At 40.3% G+C, this 20,877-nt stretch overlaps 2 protein-coding genes across 2 annotated transcripts in view; both read right to left on the minus strand.

Moving 5' to 3' along the window:
• GRM8 (glutamate metabotropic receptor 8) overlaps window positions 1–20,877 on the minus strand; it is a 755,367-nt gene that overhangs the window by 519,685 nt on the left and 214,805 nt on the right. The window lies entirely within an intron of this gene.
• On the minus strand, window positions 14,143–14,363 carry LOC109548178 (translation machinery-associated protein 7-like). Its single transcript, XM_073809464.1, is given in 2 exon segments — window positions 14,143–14,184; window positions 14,186–14,363. Coding segments are annotated over 2 exon segments (195 nt in total). The 5' UTR covers window positions 14,339–14,363.

A 20,877-nucleotide genomic window follows, 5' to 3' on the forward strand; every position in this document is an offset into this window, starting at 1 on the left:
GTTTGTTCAGATTGACTATTAAAAGTAAAACATTTACTAAACCTTGTTTTTGTTTGTAAAAGCATTTCTGCTTGATTTAATTTAAATATTATCTTAAAATCAATTAGTAGTTACAAAAACAATATTCAAAAATTTCAAGGCCACTTTAAAAACAGCCTCTGTTCCCAGCTATTATAAAGCATCAAGCATTTGTCATGAGAGTGTTTTCCATATATTTTTAAGTTGCCTTTTATGTGGCATAAATAAAGAACATATCCATTGCTCATCCAGAAAAAGCAGTTAAAGATCAACTGCTTTGATTTTTCAGTGTTTCAAGTGTATTTCTACCTATAACACTGGGATAGATCACTTCTGAAACTCTCATTAGAAAGTATTACATAACACATGTCACCAGCATGGCTGAAATTTCTAAAGCCTGTCTTTCATTTGCCTTCTTCCTTATTTAAATTTGCCAGGCTGAGTTTTGAGCCACATAGCTTTTCCTGAATTGACAGGGGAAACCAATGATGCGGAACTTACAAGTTTTCTTTCCCATCTCTGCACAAAATCATTCTGACTTTGATTAAAGTGACCAACCACCAGGGGTTTGACTGAATTGATAGACTATTACTTTACTTGTTAGAAAATCAATTCTTTCAATCAAGAGGGTCAATCTGATTGTGTGTCAGTTATGACCTGAAATGATCTTTATCGATGTTGAGATAACCAGCCCAAAGCAATCGCTAAAGAATGAAGTATTTCAAAACTTACATACTAAAACTCATTATCTATGACTACATTAATTTCGAATTTTGATCAAGTAGACCTATTCTCTGCTAAGTTAGTTCCGTGAGACACTAAAGTATTAATAAAGTTTACACATGCATGTTCGTAATTTCATGAACACTATCTAGAATGACATTCCCTATGAAACATTAATGGTATAAAAAGTATAAACCCGACTCAGCATATGGTACCTTCATAGAACACCCAAACATTGCTTATATGACCCATAGGGCAGGAAATAAATTCACGCAAGGAAAATGGAAGCTTCACTCTAAATTATATTCTTAATTTTGTATGTGTTAAATCAAACGTTTTAAACAAAGTTTAAGATAAAGAGAACTTTTTACTTTATCACAAAAACTATAGGGCCCTAAAATTTCACAAATTACAGCCCCACTAATTTGGAACCATAAAAAAAAATCTAGATTTTTTTTTCTTGGTTGAAGTTTATATTTGACTCAGTGTAGAGATAAGTTATTCTTCTCTGGATTCTTTTTCAACCCTTATAACATGGCCAGAAAAAAAGGCTCAGTTTGGCGTTTGTATGTCTTTTACTCTTCTCTAATGTTCGACAACCTCAAACATTTAAATCAGGCTCAGTCTTTCTCCCAACAGAAGCTGGCTAAAATTTAATAATGTCATTTTCATCACATTATATTTATTTTTATAGCTGCCTTCTGTTTTCAGGAGAGGATACTGGTTTTCTATTCACAGTACTAATATAAAGTTTTCTCTTTAAATAAATTTAGATTGCAAAGTGAATCAATTTAAGGAAAATGTGGAGTAATAACTGTACAGGTGGTAAGAAAGTATGTCTAAAAATCATGAAAGTGGTAAAAATGGTTAGATGTTAGGAAGTAAATATACGTAAAAGCAAATACATTAAAAAATTATGAACAAAACTATAAGAAGAAAACCATCTACTTGGGTGAACAAATTAATTTTAATCTCTTTCCCAGTATTTATTTGTAAACCATTGTGTTAATTCGAAATGACTCCTCTATTAAAGTGGGCCCATTGAAACCTATATTCAACAACATTTTAATAGCTGCTTCTTCAGTACAGTACAAGCTCAAAAGTTATAAGACTGCACGCCTTAGAGAAAAAAAGTTTGTAGTTCAAAAACCTCATTCAACAAATGCTTATTGGGACTTCCCTGGTAGTCCAGTGGTTAAGACTTTGCCTTCCAACACAGGGGGTGCAGGTTCGATCCCTGGTCAGGGAGCTAAGATATCCCACATGCCTCAGGGCCAAAAACTAAAACATGAAACAGAAGCAGTATGGTAACAAATTCAATAAAGACTTTAAAAATGGTCCACATCAAAAAAAAAATAAAACGTCTTAAACAAAACAACTGCTTATCAATCACTCATTACCTCCGACATGGCAAGCCAGATTTGGGGAAGGATAAAAAGATTTATGTGTCCACTCATTATTCAAAAGCTATTTTTTTGAGTCACTATGAGTTTCAAAGTCACTTGCTGTATAGGATGTAATTAAAGGAAGAGAGCAAGGAAAATGCAGAGGAGGAGGAAGATGAGGAGGATCCTGAACTCAAGGAGATTAGCATCTCGTTCATCATTACTTATTACTGTCCTTGAATTTTACTTATTATCCTAGATACTATTTCATTTTCTCACATACTGCCTTTTTTTTTTTTTTGCGGTACGCGGGCCTCTCACTGTTGTGGCCTCTCCCATTGCGGAGCACAGGCTCAGACACGCAGGCTCAGCGGCCATGGCTCACGGGCCCAGCCGCTCCGCGGCACGTGGGATCTTCCCGGACCGGGGCACGAACCCGCGTCCCCTGCATCGGCAGGCGGACTCTCAACCACTGCGCCACCAGGGAAGCCCCACATATTGCCTTTTTAAAAAAAAGTCAACGTATTATTCAGCCAGAGGTAATATTTAAGAGACATTTCCTTTGAGTGTCAGATTCTATGAAACTCAATAGCAAATTCATGGAATACAAAACAGCACGACCACAGCAATGTTTATAAAATACTGCAGACTTGGCCTTTCACACATTCTTTGTGAAAGAGGTGATGCTGCCCCAGAAAGGAAAAGACTCAAAATTTTTAAAAAAAATAGTAAAATAAAGTCACAGTACTAACTTGAACATATGCATTTATTATGAAAACCCACATGTGATTTGAGGTTTAATTATATAAATTAAAATTGGTGGAAGGAAGCTGCTATCCTTCACAAACATGATGCTTCCAATTTTACTAGATTTATACATCTCACTTAGGATGAATGGAGTTGTGATGCTGTAATATATTTATTATACTACTTGAACTTATATCCTTTTCTTCCCCTTTACTCTGTGTCTGAAGCCTGTGAGGATTTCTCCTACAGGAAAAAAACAAATCTACTGGGTTCTAAGGAAGGGTGATAGTTTTTTAATATGAAAATGGATTTTGATGTTTAATGCTTAAAGGACATTTTCATTTCTGATGCACTAAAGGCAGATTTCCAAAAAAAGTTCTGTACCATATGTACTCACACTTCACTATTTTAAAACAGAAAAATGTTAAAGAAAGATTACAAGACTTTCTTCATACCCTGCATTCTGTGTGACAGTATTTTCTGTACCATCATGGCATGGGATGCCTTCCCGATGCATTTTAAGCTGATGATGTAACTGGCATGAATACTGTGGATAATACAGCCTTACATCTGTAGCAACTGCCCAACTTTCCCCAAAAGGATTATAAAACAACTAATCAAGCCATTCAATACAAATATCAGTCACCTGTGAATCCACTTTAACCAATTCATTACTTAATTTCACCCAATAGTATGGAAGGAGAGGTAATATTTGGTGTCAAAGAGATTGAGCCGGAAAGGTGGTCCTACAAGGGAATGAGGGCGCAGTGATCCAGCTCTGCAGGTCTCGGCCCTTGGCAGTCATTTCACCAGCTTCTGGGGCCAGTTCTGTTCCCGCTGCAGCAAATGAGGGAAACACCGGTCCAAACACTAGTAACCCTCAACTCCATCTGAAGCCTGTCCACTTCGGCTCCAATAACGTGCCTGGGCTCCTTCCTCCATGGCCAATCCCACACACCCCCCATCCCCCGTAGCACAATTCTATTATCTGAATCATTTCCTGTCCTTTCTTCTCAGTCAACACTCACATGGTGTGTCAGGTACTGTGTTAGCAATGGGAAACAAAGAACAAGTCCCTCAGGACAGGGGTGCTCACTAATTCCCATGATTTCAGATATCCTATCTCCTGTGGCAGCTTCATTTAATTTTGCTTCCTACAAAAGTAAAAATATTGTTATTTTTTCCTTAATGTGAAAAATTTTGCAATATTCCATAACTGCAGCCATTTGGGTCTTCAATTCCACTTAAATAGCATTTTACTGCCTCAGATGCTACAATGAACGCTTTTGCTTTTTCTTCTTGGGATATTTTTCCTTTAGTTCTTCCTACAGCTTCTATGATGGTCTTGGGTTGCTGGTTTCCTTAATTAACTTCTCATCACATAGAATCACTGGAGAATCCTGCTAATTGGAAATGAATACCTCAAAATTATTTTTACCATAAAGGGCTTTTTTTAGTATTCCTTAAGATGCACCATTTCCCTTTTATTCCTTAAACCCTCTATTTAAGGTTAGAGAATGTCTTTCCTTCAGGAAAAAAAAAAAAAAAAAAACAGGAATTCCCTGGCATTAGGGCTCCATGCTTCCATTGCAGGAGGCATGGGTTCAATCCCTGGTCGGGGAACTAAAATCCCACATGCCATGCAGCACGGCCAAAAAGAGAGAGAGAGAGAGAGACAAACAAGGGTTTCCTATCACAAATCCAGGATATCCTTGAGGGTTTGGGTGGTGAATTAACTTCCTGCTGTTTAGAACTATTGATGCCTTCTTACAGCCAGAAGGGGAAATACCACTTACTCACACACTGAGGGTGACAGAGAGGGAAAAAGAAACAGCCTGGAATCATTGAGGCCATTGATAGGACAGTGAACTAACTCTGGGCCTCTTATTTCCAGACTTTCTATTAAGTAAACCATGATGATTCCTGGGGTTTATACCACTTTAATCAGGAGTTCTTTTACCGGCAACCCAAACCATCCTGTTACAGGCTCTGAGATCCCTCCAAGCATAGCTTGACCAGCTTACTGGTTCAATCAAGAATGGATGGAAAGAGACACAGACTGGAACAGGAAAGGAGGCAGACTCCTGGTGATGCCATTTCTGGGCTTCCTGATCAAGTTTTCTCTGATGGTTTTCTGTAGTTGCTTTCTACAGTGAACATAAACTGTCATCTTCTGCTCAGAGCCTCAGGACAGCAAAGACATGGAGACTGACTCAGTGTTCTCATCTCTACCTTCTCCCCGGTGAAGACATTTGGGTCATGGCCATTAGCTAATTTACAAAGGATAAAGAAGAGCAGTTGTCTGTGGACCACAGGAAAGTTTGTAAACAACGATGTCCTTGTAAACTGGCTCTCTGACGGTGGGAGTAGATGGAGGGTAGCCTTGCTGTGTAGCCTTTGCCAATTTTCCTGCTATAAAATAATCCCACCACAGATTTCAAACTACCAATTTAATAACCAGCTAACAAAATTTCTGAATATTTGACAATCAGCTCTGGAAAGTCAGTGCTGGATATTAATGAGTTATCTTTTTTTTTTTCCTGAGAAAACACTCTGTACCAACAGGAGGCATTGCTGAAGGAAAGTCAAGCACACCAAACTCATAATCAATTCTTCTCTCCATGGAGCTTATAGTTTAGCTGCAAGTTCAGCAACATTTGTAAGACAGAAGTAAAAATCACTTCTAAGGCAACATATTTATAAATGCAAATTAACTGAAAGCCAAGTGGTATCTAAGCACCTAAGATGTAAAGGAAATGAGTATAACAGTCCATCTCCTAAGGTGGTTGAAAGGGTCGAGTGAGATCACAGATGAGAAGACCTTGGTGAGTTACAGGCCGCTACAGAAACGTAAAGGATCACTCCTCACAGAGCGGAGTGAGGCTCCAATCCGACAAGGCAACATCTGGGCTCTCAGAACACAGTAGTTGATGATGACAAGGTCAAAGATGGAAAAGCAGGATGCCTAGGGATACTGGGAAGACAGAGCAGAAACCAAGCCCACCGACCTCACACAGTGGATGAATTGTGTTCACAGAGCCAGATTATTTCCTACCACATCACCACTGCCTTTTTCATCCCATTTATTATGCAACCATGACCAAGACATTAATTCCTCTAAGGCCTCAGAAATCTGCAAAATTGACCTCAAAGGGCTGTTTTTAGGGTATTCACGATAAAGACCTGAATGACCTTGAGAATAGTCTTCTCCAAATTCAAGGTCTGACTATGGATGGTTTCGTAGGGTAGAAGCATGGCCTTTGGGACAAAAATTCTGACTCTACCACTTACTAGTTGTGTGCCTTGTGCAAGCAACTTAAACTGCTGGTGCCTCGGCTTCCTCATCTGTACTTGGAGATGGTAGTTTTTAACCTCATAATGTGGTTTTGCAGGTTAAATGAACTAAGGCACATAAAGTATCTGGTACAATGCTTAGCACATGGTAAGAACTCAATAGTTGATAGATGCTGTTATTATTGATTTTAAAAGCATCACATTCAAAATTTGGATGAAAAAAATTTTAAATAAAAAATAAATAATAGGCATTTAAATTAGTGTTACCACCAGTTTTTAAATGAGAGGTTTTAAATCATCGAGAAGGCTTTCTTTCTACCACTTAAGGTGTCAGCTTCACCTTACAACTGGCCTTCTTGTGACTGAAAGTTTGTTGTTCAGTAGCAAGAAAGCTGCTTAATACTTCCTGCACATCTGACATGGGAGGGAAGGAAGGGGGGGGGAGAGGGAAAGAGAGAGAGAGAGAGAGAGAGAGAGAGAGAGAGAGAGAGAGACCCAAGGAAGAGAGAAGAGTCCTTCTGACTCTCCAACACCTGTCTCCTCCCATCAGGTCACATGATCATCCTGAGACCAATTCCTGTGCCAGAGGGTTACAAAATGTTGATTGGCTAGAACTGGAATGTTTGGGAAGTTAGTGGTCTAGGTGGGAAAAAGGAAGGAGGAAGGTGGATACTAGGCAGGTAACCTACAAAAGGTTCCTATGGTTTCAAAACCATTTTCTTTACTCATCTATTGCCTTCAAACCATAAGATACAGGCCATTCAACAACAGACATGATTTGAACTTTGACCGCTTCTAGCTCTGGTTCATGTCATATTACAATGAAAACACGACGTTGGCCACTATCCACTCTAATAACCACAGGATTTTCTACCTCCACAAAAATGGTAGAGAAAGAAAAAGTTCCATATAAACAGAACTTACTAGCTCCAATATTGGTTGTTACTGTATCTTTTTGATAGAGCTGATTTTCCTATTTTCTTATAGTGACATATACCACAGTACCGAGGTTAGTTGGATATATAAAAACACACCAGCCCAAGCAGCTAAAAAAGGAAGAACTTACTCAGTTTTATCACTGAATAATGACAACCAATTTGAATCATGTTAGTCAAATTGATGAACTGAATTATAACCGCTTGTTTTAAGACATCCATGAAGGTGAAATCCAAAGAAAAAGATTAGGCACCTTTGTTTTTTTTTTTTGTATCTCTTGCATGCCTTTTACTCCCTGCTTTTATCATTAAAAACAAGCTTAGTTTTTTTGTTTTTTGTTTTTTTTTTTGCGGTACGCGGGCCTCTCACTGTTGTGGCCTCTCCCGTTGCGGAGCACAGGCTCCGGACGCGCAGGCTCAGCGGCCATGGCTCACAGGCCCAGCCGCTCCGCGGCATGTGGGATCTTCCCGGACCGGGGCACGAACCCGTGTCCCCTGCATCGGCAGGCGGACTCTCAACCACTGCGCCACCAGGGAAGCCCCCCAAGCTTAGATTTTTGACTTAACGCTGCACCAGCTCTAAAGCCTCAAGTTTCTCCTTATGACAGTAGCTTTTAATTATTATGATGGACGAAAACTCAAATAATATTTATTCTATCCTATTGGGAGAAAACCATGAAAATGTCCAGAGGAGAAGAATCTCTAAAAGCAATAAATGAAATATATCCACCAATAAAGGGGAATAGAATCTTGATCTCTGGTCTCCTTTTCCAGCATTACTCTTCCTGTGGGAAAAAGACTATGGCAGAAATCTAAACATGCCTTAATTCCTACATCCCAATGCTAGATACATTAAAGGGACCAGAATTAGCTGAAATAAATTGGAAAGGAAAACATTGCTTCATAGATCCTGTCTATGACACATTTCTCTGTATGTAATCCCCATGATCAAATGAATACTTGAATGATAAAGCAAGGGAAAAGGTATAAAATCAGGGAAATTAAGAGTGATGTGAGCCTGTTATTGATAGCAGCTGTGCTGCTTTGCCTCTGTGCCCTATATATGTAAACATCTACCTATCAAAAGAACATATCCTAAAGAACAACATGGTGCAGAGATGAATTTCAATCTGACAAATGCTATGAACTAAAAAATGAACTATATCATAAACTTTCCTCCTTCTCAAACAAACAAAGAATCCTAAATAACCTTACATTCTCTGTAGGAAATAACCAGGGTAATGTGGAAGTGCTCACTAAATTTCTGCATACTGCACGGCCAATCAATCTAAAGCGATGCAGAAATTATCCTTTCACAAAATGGTTTGAAAAGTTTCGTGTTAAAATGTAACTTTGCTTGCCTTTAGCTTTTTCAAACACTAGGGGTTTTTTCAACAACTAACAGAGTTTTAGACTGCAAATGCTAAACAGAAAGTATCAAAATTTGTCACTATTACATCAATCATTCTGGCCTCATAGATACACTGCTGTATTCATTTATTCATACAATATATCCATATGATTTACTATCTTCCTGTAAAAGAAAAATGGCCATCTTGATTAATGGGATAATCTGTGAATCAACTGTGCTAACTTTTCTAAATTTCATACCTATTAATTTTAATAAATTTCCACTAATTTCTGCATTATGAAATTGAGTGGGAATATCTAATGTCTTTACAAAATGCTTTACTACTGCTACTATACTTCTGCAGTTTTTAATACCATTTTGTGATCTTTTTATAAATACTGCAAAAGTCATCCATACCTACCATCATAAAATGTCCCCCCCCATTTTAAGTAGCTAAGTCCTCTCAAATTTTACTGCACAGTAATCCCAGGTTATCAAATTGATTGTGCCACGAGTCATGAGCACCAGAACTGGTGTTTAAAAGAGTATACTGCAACATAAACTGGCAAAAGCCTCAGCTCTGCCTCATTCTTGATTGGGAGCATTTGGTCAGTTGACCCCTGTCACCTTTCATCTTGCCACCTCACACGTACCAGTACCCACAAACCCTGCACACTGTGTACTGGGGTGGCAGCAACAAGAATAGAGAACAGCTAGAGCTATTTGCCAAGGAAAATGCAACTTAATGATATAAATAAATGATCCCACAAACGACACCAAGTTTTCAAGCTCAAGTAACTAGAAGAAGGTGTCATCACTTTGAGACTAGAACATTGAGATGTGTGTCTGATGAAGGTCATTTGGAACTTGTTGGGTGTAGGGCGATGGAAAGGCATTCTGGTTAAAAAGTAGCAGGCAACTGGAAGTGGGATACAGATACCTGAGTAAGAGAATTGGTGTGGACATCTAGAGTTTGAGTAAAGATAATACCTATCTGAGAGACAGGAAGAATAATCTAGAGAGAGAAACATGGACAGAAAAAAAAAAGAAATATAAATGAATGGATAAATATGTATGAGAGCACTTAGAGAATGTTTAAAGTTAGAATGGAAGAAGAGGACAAAAAATGATGCCTAAAGAAAAGAACGAACAGCAGGTGAGAGAAGAGCCTTGAAATTTATTCATTCATTGTTAATTCATTCAACAAATATTTATTGAGGGTCTACTCTGTCATAGGCACTGTGCTAGACACAGAAGGGAGGGAGACTATAGCCTAGGGGGAGTTTATAGTCTGGTGGAAAAGAAAGCAAGACATTGAACAAATAAAAAATCTGTACCCCAGCTCCCATAAGTAAGTATAATTGTGATAAGTGTTCCAAAAAGAAGGAAAAAAAAACAGGTCCAGGTGCTGGGGGCATATATAAAAGGGAGCTGTCTAATCTTTCTGAAGTGTCAGGGATGATTACTCTAAGGAAATGACATTACCCGGCAAATGAGTAATTAGAAAAAGAGAGAGAGAGAAAGTGATCACCAAAGACAGAGTGAGCAAAGATACCCCAACACTAAGGAAGAGAAGAGTAAAACACACAGTGCATAGCTATAAAGAGGCCACTGGCGACCTTGAAGAAGCCTCCTTTTCTTCTTTCCTCTGCACTTTCTCCTCTAATCCCAAAGCCACTTGGGACAGTTCAGGGCTGGCTTTGGTGTTGGGGTTAGCATGGACACAGCTGTTTTACCCCAAAACTACTCGCCAGTTCTGCCTTACTAATAGAACCCTAAGTTCTTTAGGGTGACAGTGAGCCCAGCTAAAATACTCATTTCTCCAGACTGCCTTGACGGTTGACCTCATGACAGTTCTGAGCAGTAAGACATAAGTAGAATGCTGCTGGGGATTTCCAGAAAGTTTTGCTTTTGCAAGAGCAACACAGGCCCTTCCTGAGTGACACCTGGTTTTCTTTTTCCCACCTTGAATGACACCATGAGTCTGGAAGTGAAGCAGCCATCGTGCAATGTGAAGCAATTGTAAGAATGTAAGTTTCATACTAAGGATGACAGAACACTGGAACATAAAGGGTGGCTGGAATTTTGAGGGTATCCTGGAACCACTGGACCAATTCCAGACTCTCTACCTATGGGCTTTTTGTTATGTGAGAAAAGCTAACTCTTATTTAGTTAAGCCAAGGTAGATCACTTTCTGTTACCTGCAGTCAAATATAATTCCTAATTGACACAGGGTTGTAGTGTTACCTGCAGTCAAATATAATTCCTAATTGACCCAGGGTTGTAGTGGGGTGGGAAAGGGTGTTATCTTGTTAAAAGCGATCAAAGTAGGGGCGTTATCTTCTTAAAGGTGATCAAAGTAGAGATGATGACCCGGACAGAAACAGGAATCAAAAACTATTCCCAGTCCCATTTTACAACACAGACATTGTTAGTGCCACAAATACATGGGATAATCAAGCTCTTCAATAACATAAATACTACCTTATTCAGGATAATGCTTTGGAACTGTAAAAGTTATCCCCTGGAAACTGTCTAGCTTATACAGAAAACTGGTATATTTAAAGACATCTGGGCTTCCCTGGTGGCGCAGTGGTTGAGAGTCCGCCTGCCGATGCAGGGGACACGGGTTCGTGCCCCGGTCTGGGAAGATCCCACGTGCCGCGGAGCGGCTGGGCCCGTGAGCCATGGCCGCTGAGCCTGCGCGTCCGGAGCCTGTGCTCCGCAACGGGAGAGGCCACAACAGTGAGAGGCCCGCGTACCGCAAAAAAAAAAAGACATCTAGTTGTCACATCATAACATTTTTTTTTTAAATGTTGTGGGTAGGAGTTAATTAATTAATTTTTTTTGCTGTGTTGGGTCTTCGTTTCTGTGCAAGGGCTTTCTCTAGTTCCGGCAAGCGGGGGCCACTCTTCATGGCGGTGCGCAGGCCTCTCACTATCACGGCCTCTCCTGTTGCGGAGCACAGGCTCCAGACGCGCAGGCTCAGCAGTTGTGGCTCACGGGCCCAGTCGCTCCGCGGCATGTGGGATCTTCCCAGACCAGGGTTTGAACCCGCGTCCCCTGCATTAGCAGGCAGACTCTCAACCACTGCGCCACCAGGGAAGCCCCCCATAACATTTTCTAAAAAAAAAAAACTTTCTCCATCATTGTACATTAATCAAGACTATCTAAGGAAGAAATGAAAATGTTCTGAGAACTCAGCCATGTGCTGTAGCAGGTGGTGGACATTTAAATGGCATTATTTATCATAAGTAGCATTTAAGGAGTATCTTAGAGTCTCTGATTCCAAAAATGTATGTCAATTTGGCGAGAGACCAGTGCTTTTTTAGTTATTAAAGCATAAATAGGTTTCCCACACTTTCCTTTCCCTAATTAGACACATTGACTTGTCATGACGCTCCCACTTTGAAGGGTATTGTAAAGTCGGCTCTGGCCAGCCTGATAAAGAATCATTATACTGGTACATTCTACAATGTTGTTCACGGTAGCACAAATTTTACTGTAAAGTGTGCCCAATCTGATGCAGCTTTGAAGCGCAAACCCTTAGGATTTCAATCCTATCTCTAGAACATGCTGTTTTACCTGAAGCACGTTACCGCATCTATCTGAGTTTTGGTTTCCTGAATACCTACATTTTGTGAATATTAAATGAGATCCTTTAAAAACAAACAGTCCACACAAAGGTCTACACGACTATAAGCCCTCTGCAAATATTATCTCCTTTCTCTTTTGCCCATTCCTATACTGCACTGCATTTGAAGAATTTTCATTAAGCTAGTAAAATCTGTTCCTACAGAACAGATCCCAACCTAATTAAGCAAAACATGAAGAGAAGGTTTCTACTTAAATTCTGAAGCAAAGATACAACATACAGAACCTTCAATTCTGAAGCAAAAATTATCCACATACAGAGGGTGGTAAAAATCACGTGCACCCGTTTTTGGAATATCATGCAGACCATAAAAAGAATATTTTAAGGACCGTTTCCATTTTTGAAAGACTGAGTTAGTATTACGTAACGGCCAAATCATACATATGCCTCCTTGTCCTATAGAGGTGGGGTGGTAGATATGCCTGGGTACAGCCCTGAGCAGAAAGGGTTAAGAATGGAAGATGCTTCCTGATGAATATGTTTGCTCCCATCACCCTGTGACCCTTACATCCACAGCTGTCTGCCCCACAGCTGTCTGTCTCCCTCACCTTGGACCAGTCCAGAGATAAAGCAAATATCTCCTCAAGGAAAGCAGAGAGCCTCTCAGTTCTCCCTGTCTCCATCACCTCCCCGATGAGTCATCTCTCTGACTACTTCACTCCTTTAAGGGCAGTCTGGCAAGCAAGGGACAGTGAGAACAAAACATTTATAAGCAGGACCCTAGTGATAAAAACAGTAGCAATATTTATGGATACTGAGAATTAATTTCTTTTTCTTGCAGGAAATATGAGTGATAACGTTTCCTTGGCCAGTCTCAAAAATGTCAATTCATTTGTTTGTTAATACAAATGCATTGCCTCATTCGTTCTCTGACAGGAACGTTGAGAGGAGTGAGGGGGGGAGAGGAGAATCATTATTGTCACCCTATAATTATTCAGAGGATGTTTCATTTTATTTTATGTTAGAGTGGCCAAATTTGTATTATTTCTCTGTTGCCCTAATCATCATGATAAATCATGAAATAAGAATCTCAATGTCCAATTACCATTCAGAGTAGATACAGGAAAGGAATTAAAGCTTTCTTTCTAAGTGGAAGAAAGGGCAATTCCACAGAGCTTCCTCAGGGAATGTACACTGTGCTGAACAGTACATTATTGAAAAGAGATAAGCAATTGTGTGATGTACAATTGCCAACACTTTCTTGTCTTTCAACTCTAGTTCTAAATGCTTACGAGGAATAATATCTTCACAGTTTTCAAAGGCTGCTACAAGAGAAAGCCACTTACACTCACATTCACAAGTATTGTAAATACAGCAGTTATTATTTAAGGAAGAGACACAGAGACAGAGACCAAGAGAGACAAAGAGACTGAAGTCTCTTTGAGTGACTGAAGTCTCTTAGAGTGCCATGGCCAGGTTTCAACAAAACCCTGCCCTCAGCTCCAGGCTCAGGGCTCCCATACCTCACCAACTGCTTCTTTAAGGACCTCAAGCCGGAGAGCTACAGCAGAGGGAAATGTTTTTCTTCAAAGAAATGAACTTCTAAGAAATTTAATAAGCCAAACCTAAACTCTTAAATTATTTTCTTTCTTTGGTAATTTTTCTTTTTCTGCTAATAAAGGTAGCAACTAAGTGATACTAACGTCCAGCAGGTCAACTGCATATGAGTCAATTTAGTCACTATAGCTGTAGGTGGTGTAAAAGAAACAAGTGAAGCAATCCGGTTGCTTGGACAGTTCAATCAATAAATCAAAGTGGTAACCCTGTGAAATTATACCTAAATTAAATATCCCAAAGTAGACTTTGTTTCAAAAAAGGCAACATCTATCTTATAATATTTCTAGAAAATCTATCACCTGTCATGGTTTTTTTTTACAAAAGTTTATTCTGAAATGTACAATAGGTTCCAAGACAACATTTCATTCTAGCTATAGGTGGCAACAGATGTTATGGCAGGGAATCCAGATGTTTAACCCAGATGTTTAAACAGGAATGGAACTAAGGATCATCACTGCCTCAGGCACAAGGAACAGCTTACTTTTTGCCAGATTTCTTAATTCCACCTGTGGCCAGGGGGGCCTTTCCCCGCGGCCTTCGCTTTTAGCTCCTCAAGTTTCTTTTGCTCCTCCTTCTGTTTCTGCTTGAATGTCTTATCTTCCTCGTCCATCTCCTTGGCTTGCTTCTTGGGCTGCTTCAGGGGCTTCTTCTTGCCACCTTTGCGGCCCGACATGGCGCCTGCCACCCCTTCCCCAGACCCTGCCACCGGATGCGGCTGTCATGGTATTTTAACACAGGGACGTCGGCTATTCACACAAAGACATTTTTAGAAAATAGACGAATTTAGCCTCACAGTTAATAATGTCTAGTTATTAAGTTTGATGGACTAAATCCCACCTTTTTTTTTTAAGGTAGGAAGTACAAGACTAGATTCAGATTAGAACAAATACTGCAAAATATAATGAAAAGATATGGACCATTTTTCTCTTCCCTGCTTTTGGAAGATTTTGTTGTTTCCTTCTATTCCAGCTTATAATTGAGTTCAATCTGATAAAAGTTTGTCCTCCAAACCTAAGTCCTACGTTTTAGGCAATTAATAATTGGCAACAAGCTTAAAATTGCACTTATGAGTTCTAACTTTTCTGTCTAGGAACTAGCTGGCTCACAGTCCAAACATGATAGTAATTAATAGTTAAAACTGTGTTTGGATCTTCTTAGAATAATACCACTTATTATCCTACTCTGCATTGATGTTTTTTCTTTTCTTTTTCCAACAGAAATTTTATTATGGATGCATAGATCACTGTATGGGAAATATCTGATTTCTAAGTAATCTTTGAAGGAGTAGTTCTTCAAGTATAGTTCCACTGTAACCTATAAGGATCTTCTAGATGTTTGGAGGATTAGTCCAAACTCTAATTCATTAAAAAATATTTAAAGTATAGCTGATTCACTTTGTTATAAAGCAGAAACTAACACACCACTGTAAAGCAATTATATTCCAAAAGAGATGTTAAAAAAATATATTTAAAGTATAGAATACAGTTTCTACTGCAAATGACAATTTCTAATATAAAATACAAAAATGAAAAAAAAAATACTATAATGACTCTTTACCCAACCCAAAGCACCCTCACCCACCTTTGGCATGGGAAAGAGAGAGGAAGAGGCTGGGGGGGAGGGGAGTCCTGGGGTCAGGGGAGAGCAAAGGATTTGGTCACTGGCAAAAAGGCAAGCAAGAATAGATCAAAATCAGTTTCCAAGATCATTTCTTCTAGGAAGCAGCGTGTGAACCAGGAAAAAAGACATTAGCGACCGAGGCATTTTTACTAGTCAATAAAATCCCATTGATTTTATTGCAAGAATATTACACCTTTCTATACATTTTTATTTCACCAATCACCTAAATTTTACAGCTTTTTATAACACCTAAAAGGCAGTGTAGCATAGTGACCTGAGTTCAAAACCTAACTCTCCCACTTAATTTCTCTAAGCCTCAGTTTCCCCATCTATAAAACGGGAATAATAATATCTATAATATGAAAACATGTTTTTAAGTGCCTTGCAAAAAGCTTGCCATGAGGTAGGCACTCAATTCATGGCAATAACATAATGTATTAGATATAAAAATATTAACTGATTTCTAGAAACCCACCTGTGCCCTTATTTTTGCATGTGCTACCATTTGAGTAGTTGCACAATTTCACTTAAAGGATATTTTTTTCTAATACTCAGAAGGAATACTTCTTTTATGTTTCAGCCTTACTTTGGTTTTCCAAACTATTTTCTTCATAACAGGCTTTCTCTGCTTTCATCGTGAATTTTTTCTTTATTTAGAATAAAAAATAAATGTTTATGAATTATTTATAGTTTCTTATTATGGCAAAACATATATATATATATATATATTTTTTTTTTTTTTTTTTTTTTTTGCGGTACACGGGCCTCTCACTATTGTGGCCTCTCCCGTTTGCGGTACACGGGCCTCTCCTCTCACTATTGTGGCCTCTCCCGGAGCACAGGCTCCGGACACGCAGGCTCACCGGCCATGGCTCACGGGCCCAGCCGCTCCGCGGCACGTGGGATCTTCCCGGACCGGGGCACGAACCCATGTCCCCTGCACTGGCAGGCGGACTCTCAACCACTGCGCCACCAGGGAAGCCCACAAAACATATTTTTAAGTCTTCATTATCAGCTTGTGCCAACAACCCTCATGCTGTTTGGAGAATGGCATAGTATGTGCAAAGGGGACAAACACTGAGAATACTTTCTACCGATACAGAAAAAAGATAAGTTAATTTCTAAGCCTGGAAACATGTTTTTAAATCAGAAATTTCTCTTTCCAAATATTCACAATAACTGGTCATCTTCTGAAATCTAAAACCATGATTATTTCTCCTTTAAGTTTTAAACTATTAATTTTACATTTCGAAGGAATGTTTGCTCAGAAGCAAAAGGCTTTGATCATTTCATCAAGTAAAACCTGTAAAATTGATTTCATGGAGACAGACCAAAAAACTCTCCTTGGCTGACAAAAAATTTCCAATTTAAATCCGTGGTCATCCCTCATTCAACGTTTGCACAGCTCCACGGAATCTTGTTTGCTTATTGAAGCAAGGTCCTCCATAAAGAGTGGGTCCCAGCGTGTTTTTTCTCTATACCATAACATTTCAGCCTATTAAAACCCATAACATCTGAAGGGCATTTTAGAAAATGATTTGGTAATTTTTCTGCGATGTATTCCTGACAATGCCTGTGACTTCAAAATATCTCTGCAACTAGAGAAGAATATGTCAAGTGCTCCTTTTGATACGAAAGTCTGTAAATAAAGTAGTTGTTTACAAAGATGGAATTTAGTCAGATATGGAATTGGTTTTAAATCACTGCATGGCTAAACGTTTGCTTGACTAAGCTGATAGCTTGTCAAGTCTTATATTTGGTTATTAACAGCTGCCATTTCTTCTACAGCATTTCTGGTGCATAGTCCTGTGAGGATTAAATAAGGTAAGAGTAATTAACATGCCTAGCACAGAGCGTGGCACAGAGTAAGCGCTCAATACATGGCAGCTGTTAATATTTTAATAGCAATTATTTTACAAGTGCTATTGAACTGAAAGAAAGTGACCTATCCAGCATTGGCCAGCAGGAGTTTCCAGTGTTTCCTTGATCTTTTCTCTAATCATCATTACTGATGACCCCAACAACTGAGATTTAATACTTTTTTGTCTCTTTCAACTGAGAAAATGGAGAGAGTTGCTGTTGAACTGCTCTCCCTGCTTCCACTCCTGCCCTCATTCTCCTTATTCTCCACACAGCACTCACGTCATCTCACATACATCAGACCACATCCCTCTCCTGAATGAACCCTCCAAAAACTTAACTTCACACGGAGAATAAAACCCAACTTTGTCCTGTGGGCATGACGCCTCCCAGGAACTAATCCATGGCCTTGTCTCATGCCATGTCTTCCCCACTTCCAGTCAAACTGTCCTTTTATCTGTTCCTTGCCTTGTCCAAGCCTGTTCCCACCTCAGGACCTTAGCACCTGCTGTTGCCTTTGCCTACAAAGCTCACTACCTGTTATCTCTTCCCACAAACTCTTCAGCTCAAAGCCTACATCCTCAGGGCTATGCCCCCCACCCCATGCCTAGAAAAGCATCTCAGTCCTGCCATCCTATTGCCCCCCCGTCTGGCTCTAGTACCCATTCAATTGTATTTCCTTCACTTCTCCTTATGACTCTTTTTTTATGTAACCAATTTCTGGAGAAATCTCCACTTACTGGGATATAAATACGAAAGAGCGTCCCTAACAGTGCCATGTCAACCCCCCTTTCTCGAGAAGAAATCGGTCCTTTATGGCATCTTGGCCAAAATCCATAGCTTCTCAGCCACCCGTGGTTGAGAGCTGTCTCACTTTGGTCTTTAAGACTTGAGCCTCTTCATTTGCAAATACTACTCATCTCAAAGTTAATTCAAAGCTACTCTCTTCCCTGCCCCCATCACAGGCTAGACCATAGGGTCTTATGGGAGAGACTGGAGTGAAATCCACTATGTTTACACACTTTTCTTTCTTTCAGTTCCCTCACTCTTCTGCTCCCAGACACTGGACTCTCAGAGAACCTCAGTCTCACCCACCACACCCAGGAGAAGGAAGTTAGTCTCTCTCTCTCCTATTTTGTTTGACTTTTGGAGTATGACAGCATTTTCCCCCGTCCTCCTCCCCACCAGCGCATGAGTTTTTAGTTCCACTATGTGCTACTTCAGGGATCAAGAGCTGCCTCCTCTTCAGGGACTTCCCTGGTGGTCCAGTGGTTAAGACTCTACCTTCCAATGCAGGGGATGCAGGTTCGATCCCTGGTCAGGGAGCTAAGGTCCCACATGCCGTGCAGTGCAGCCAAAAATAATAATAATAATAATAAAATAAGAGTCCTCTTCAGTTCACCGGTCCATCTGTTCATTCATTCACATGAGCAACCATGTGTTAAGCGTTTGGTATGTTCCCCAGGGCTGCGGCGGGCATACATGTAAACATTTCTCTGAGTCTCCTGTACCTTCAACATTTACCTCTTTTTTCTCTTGCAGGTCATGTACAGCTCAGTGGCAGTCAATATCCTTTCCAAAGACAGTCCACAAGATAGCTGCCCAGGAGCAAACTCTATTATCTCTGTTTAGCCAAACCTCTGTAATTCTGAAAAATAGAGGAGCTAGGATTGCTCTCAGTAGAAACGGCTATAGCTGCTTCCACTCAGCAATTAAAATCATATCAATTCTCGACAACTCTGAGAGACGGAGCCTCCTGTCAGATAAGCTATCATTTTTTTAATAGACTTTAATTTTCAGAGAAGTTTTAGGTCTACAGCAAAATTGAGCCGAAAGTGCAGAGAGTTCTCATAGAGACACACAGACACAACCTCCGCCACTATCATCGAAGAGAACTTTTTATGTGCCTGGACATGCATTGGTGGTAAAGGTTTTCTCTGTCTTATTGTGATTCAGGATGGTTCTAATGAATCTGCTGAGATGAGAAGCGGGGTTTTCTGAGGGAAACACTCTTCCCCCTACCTTTTCAGGAGAGCAGCCACGGTACCTTTGCCTTTTCCCAAGTTAAGAGCCCCAAGACTTGGTCCAGTTCCTGTACCCAGCTACTCCCCAAATACTGCAAGTGGAGCCAACCTAACTACTGGAGGCTTCGTGCTCCCCATCTTATCAGCTGCCACTAACCAGCATGGCGTAAACACTGCCCCCTCTCCCCAGCCACACCACGCTCCCCTGTCCTGGATTCTTCCAGTGGACCTCTGGGCTCTGCCTTTAGACACATGTCCTTTCATCTTCAAGGGTACAGATCAAATACTCACTTCTTACTCTCTTTAGAGAGAAGTCAGGGATGCAGCCTCACTGCTAGGCTCCACGAATATTCTCCAAAACTTCTCCTGCTCTACTCCAGAGACAGCATCAAAAAAGACCTACAGATTCTACCAGGGAATGAGATGCTACTCCACCATTCTGGAGACAGCCCCAGGGTCGGTTGGCTCTAAGCCCTACTCACCTAGCTCCAAGCAAGGGAAAGGCCCTCCTACCTCTCTGTCACGGGGAGCGAAGGGAATAGCCAAGCTCTGAATAGGCATCGCCAAAATGCTGACTCCTACCACTTTCAGCCTCCTTACATTGGCTGGTGAGAGTGGGTGTAGTGGTAAAGCTCGTTCTTATTTGGTGCCTCTCAGAAGCACTGCAGGAGGGCTGTTCCCGGGACTAGCAGCACCTTGAACACAGAGTCGCACTGAGTTCTTCAGGTCCTCAGCTTTGAGCTGAGGCTCCAATTCCAGGACTAAGGGGGAAGATACCACTGCCATGTAATGCTTTACTCTGTCGGTCTCAACTCGCTCCTTTGTTACTCTCCACCGTCTCGGTCTACCCTCAGCACCCAGAAAAGCATTGGACACTTAGTAGGTGCTCATTAAAGATTTGTTAAGTGAATCCTGTTTTGAACGCTTCTAAAACAAGAAGTTACATCATAATGAAGCCCATTACATACTGAGGAGCCCTAGTGGTTTGAAATCAAGAGAATGTTTATCCATTTTATGTATCTCTGCCCAATACAACAACAGAATAACCCCTTTTTTTTCTTCATAGCATCCCTTTCAAATGTTCCCAGATAGAGATGATGACCCTGACTCCTTTTCTTCTCCAGGGTCCTCATGCCCCATGGTTTCCAGACCTGCACTGACCATCTTGGTTGCCTTTCTTTGAAGCACTAACAGCGTGTTTAAGAAGTGCTCTACCAGTGATAAGCAGTCGGACTAGCACTTCCTCAGAGTTGGACCCTCCTTTTCTGTTAACGCAGCTGCACTTGCATTAGGATTTGGGTATTTGCTGTGTGGGGTTAATTTTTTCAGCAGAGGATCTACATAGTTGGCTCACGTTAAATGTATGGTCAACAGACCTCAGATTCCTTTCTCTGGATGGACAAATGTCACACCTTCCTCTCCTACACTGGCTTAAGTGACTTTTTCACATGTAAATGTTGAATCTTACATTTAGCTCTGTAACATTTCTCCCTTTTGTTTTTGCCCTTTTGTTCCAGTCTCCGGAGGTTTGTTTTTAATCTTGATATCCTACTGGCGTATTCAAGTTGCTATTACCTGCAATATGACAAACACATTTGCAATGTCTTCACTTAGGCAATTGTTTTCAGTGACCTGCAGAGAATGGAACCAAATCAGAGCCTTGGGGTGTTCTAGGGACATCCATTTGGACTGGCACTTTTTGCATATG

This window comes from Tursiops truncatus, chromosome 9 (assembly GCF_011762595.2).
Source record: "Tursiops truncatus isolate mTurTru1 chromosome 9, mTurTru1.mat.Y, whole genome shotgun sequence".
NCBI classification, from domain to species: Eukaryota; Metazoa; Chordata; class Mammalia; order Artiodactyla; family Delphinidae; genus Tursiops; species Tursiops truncatus.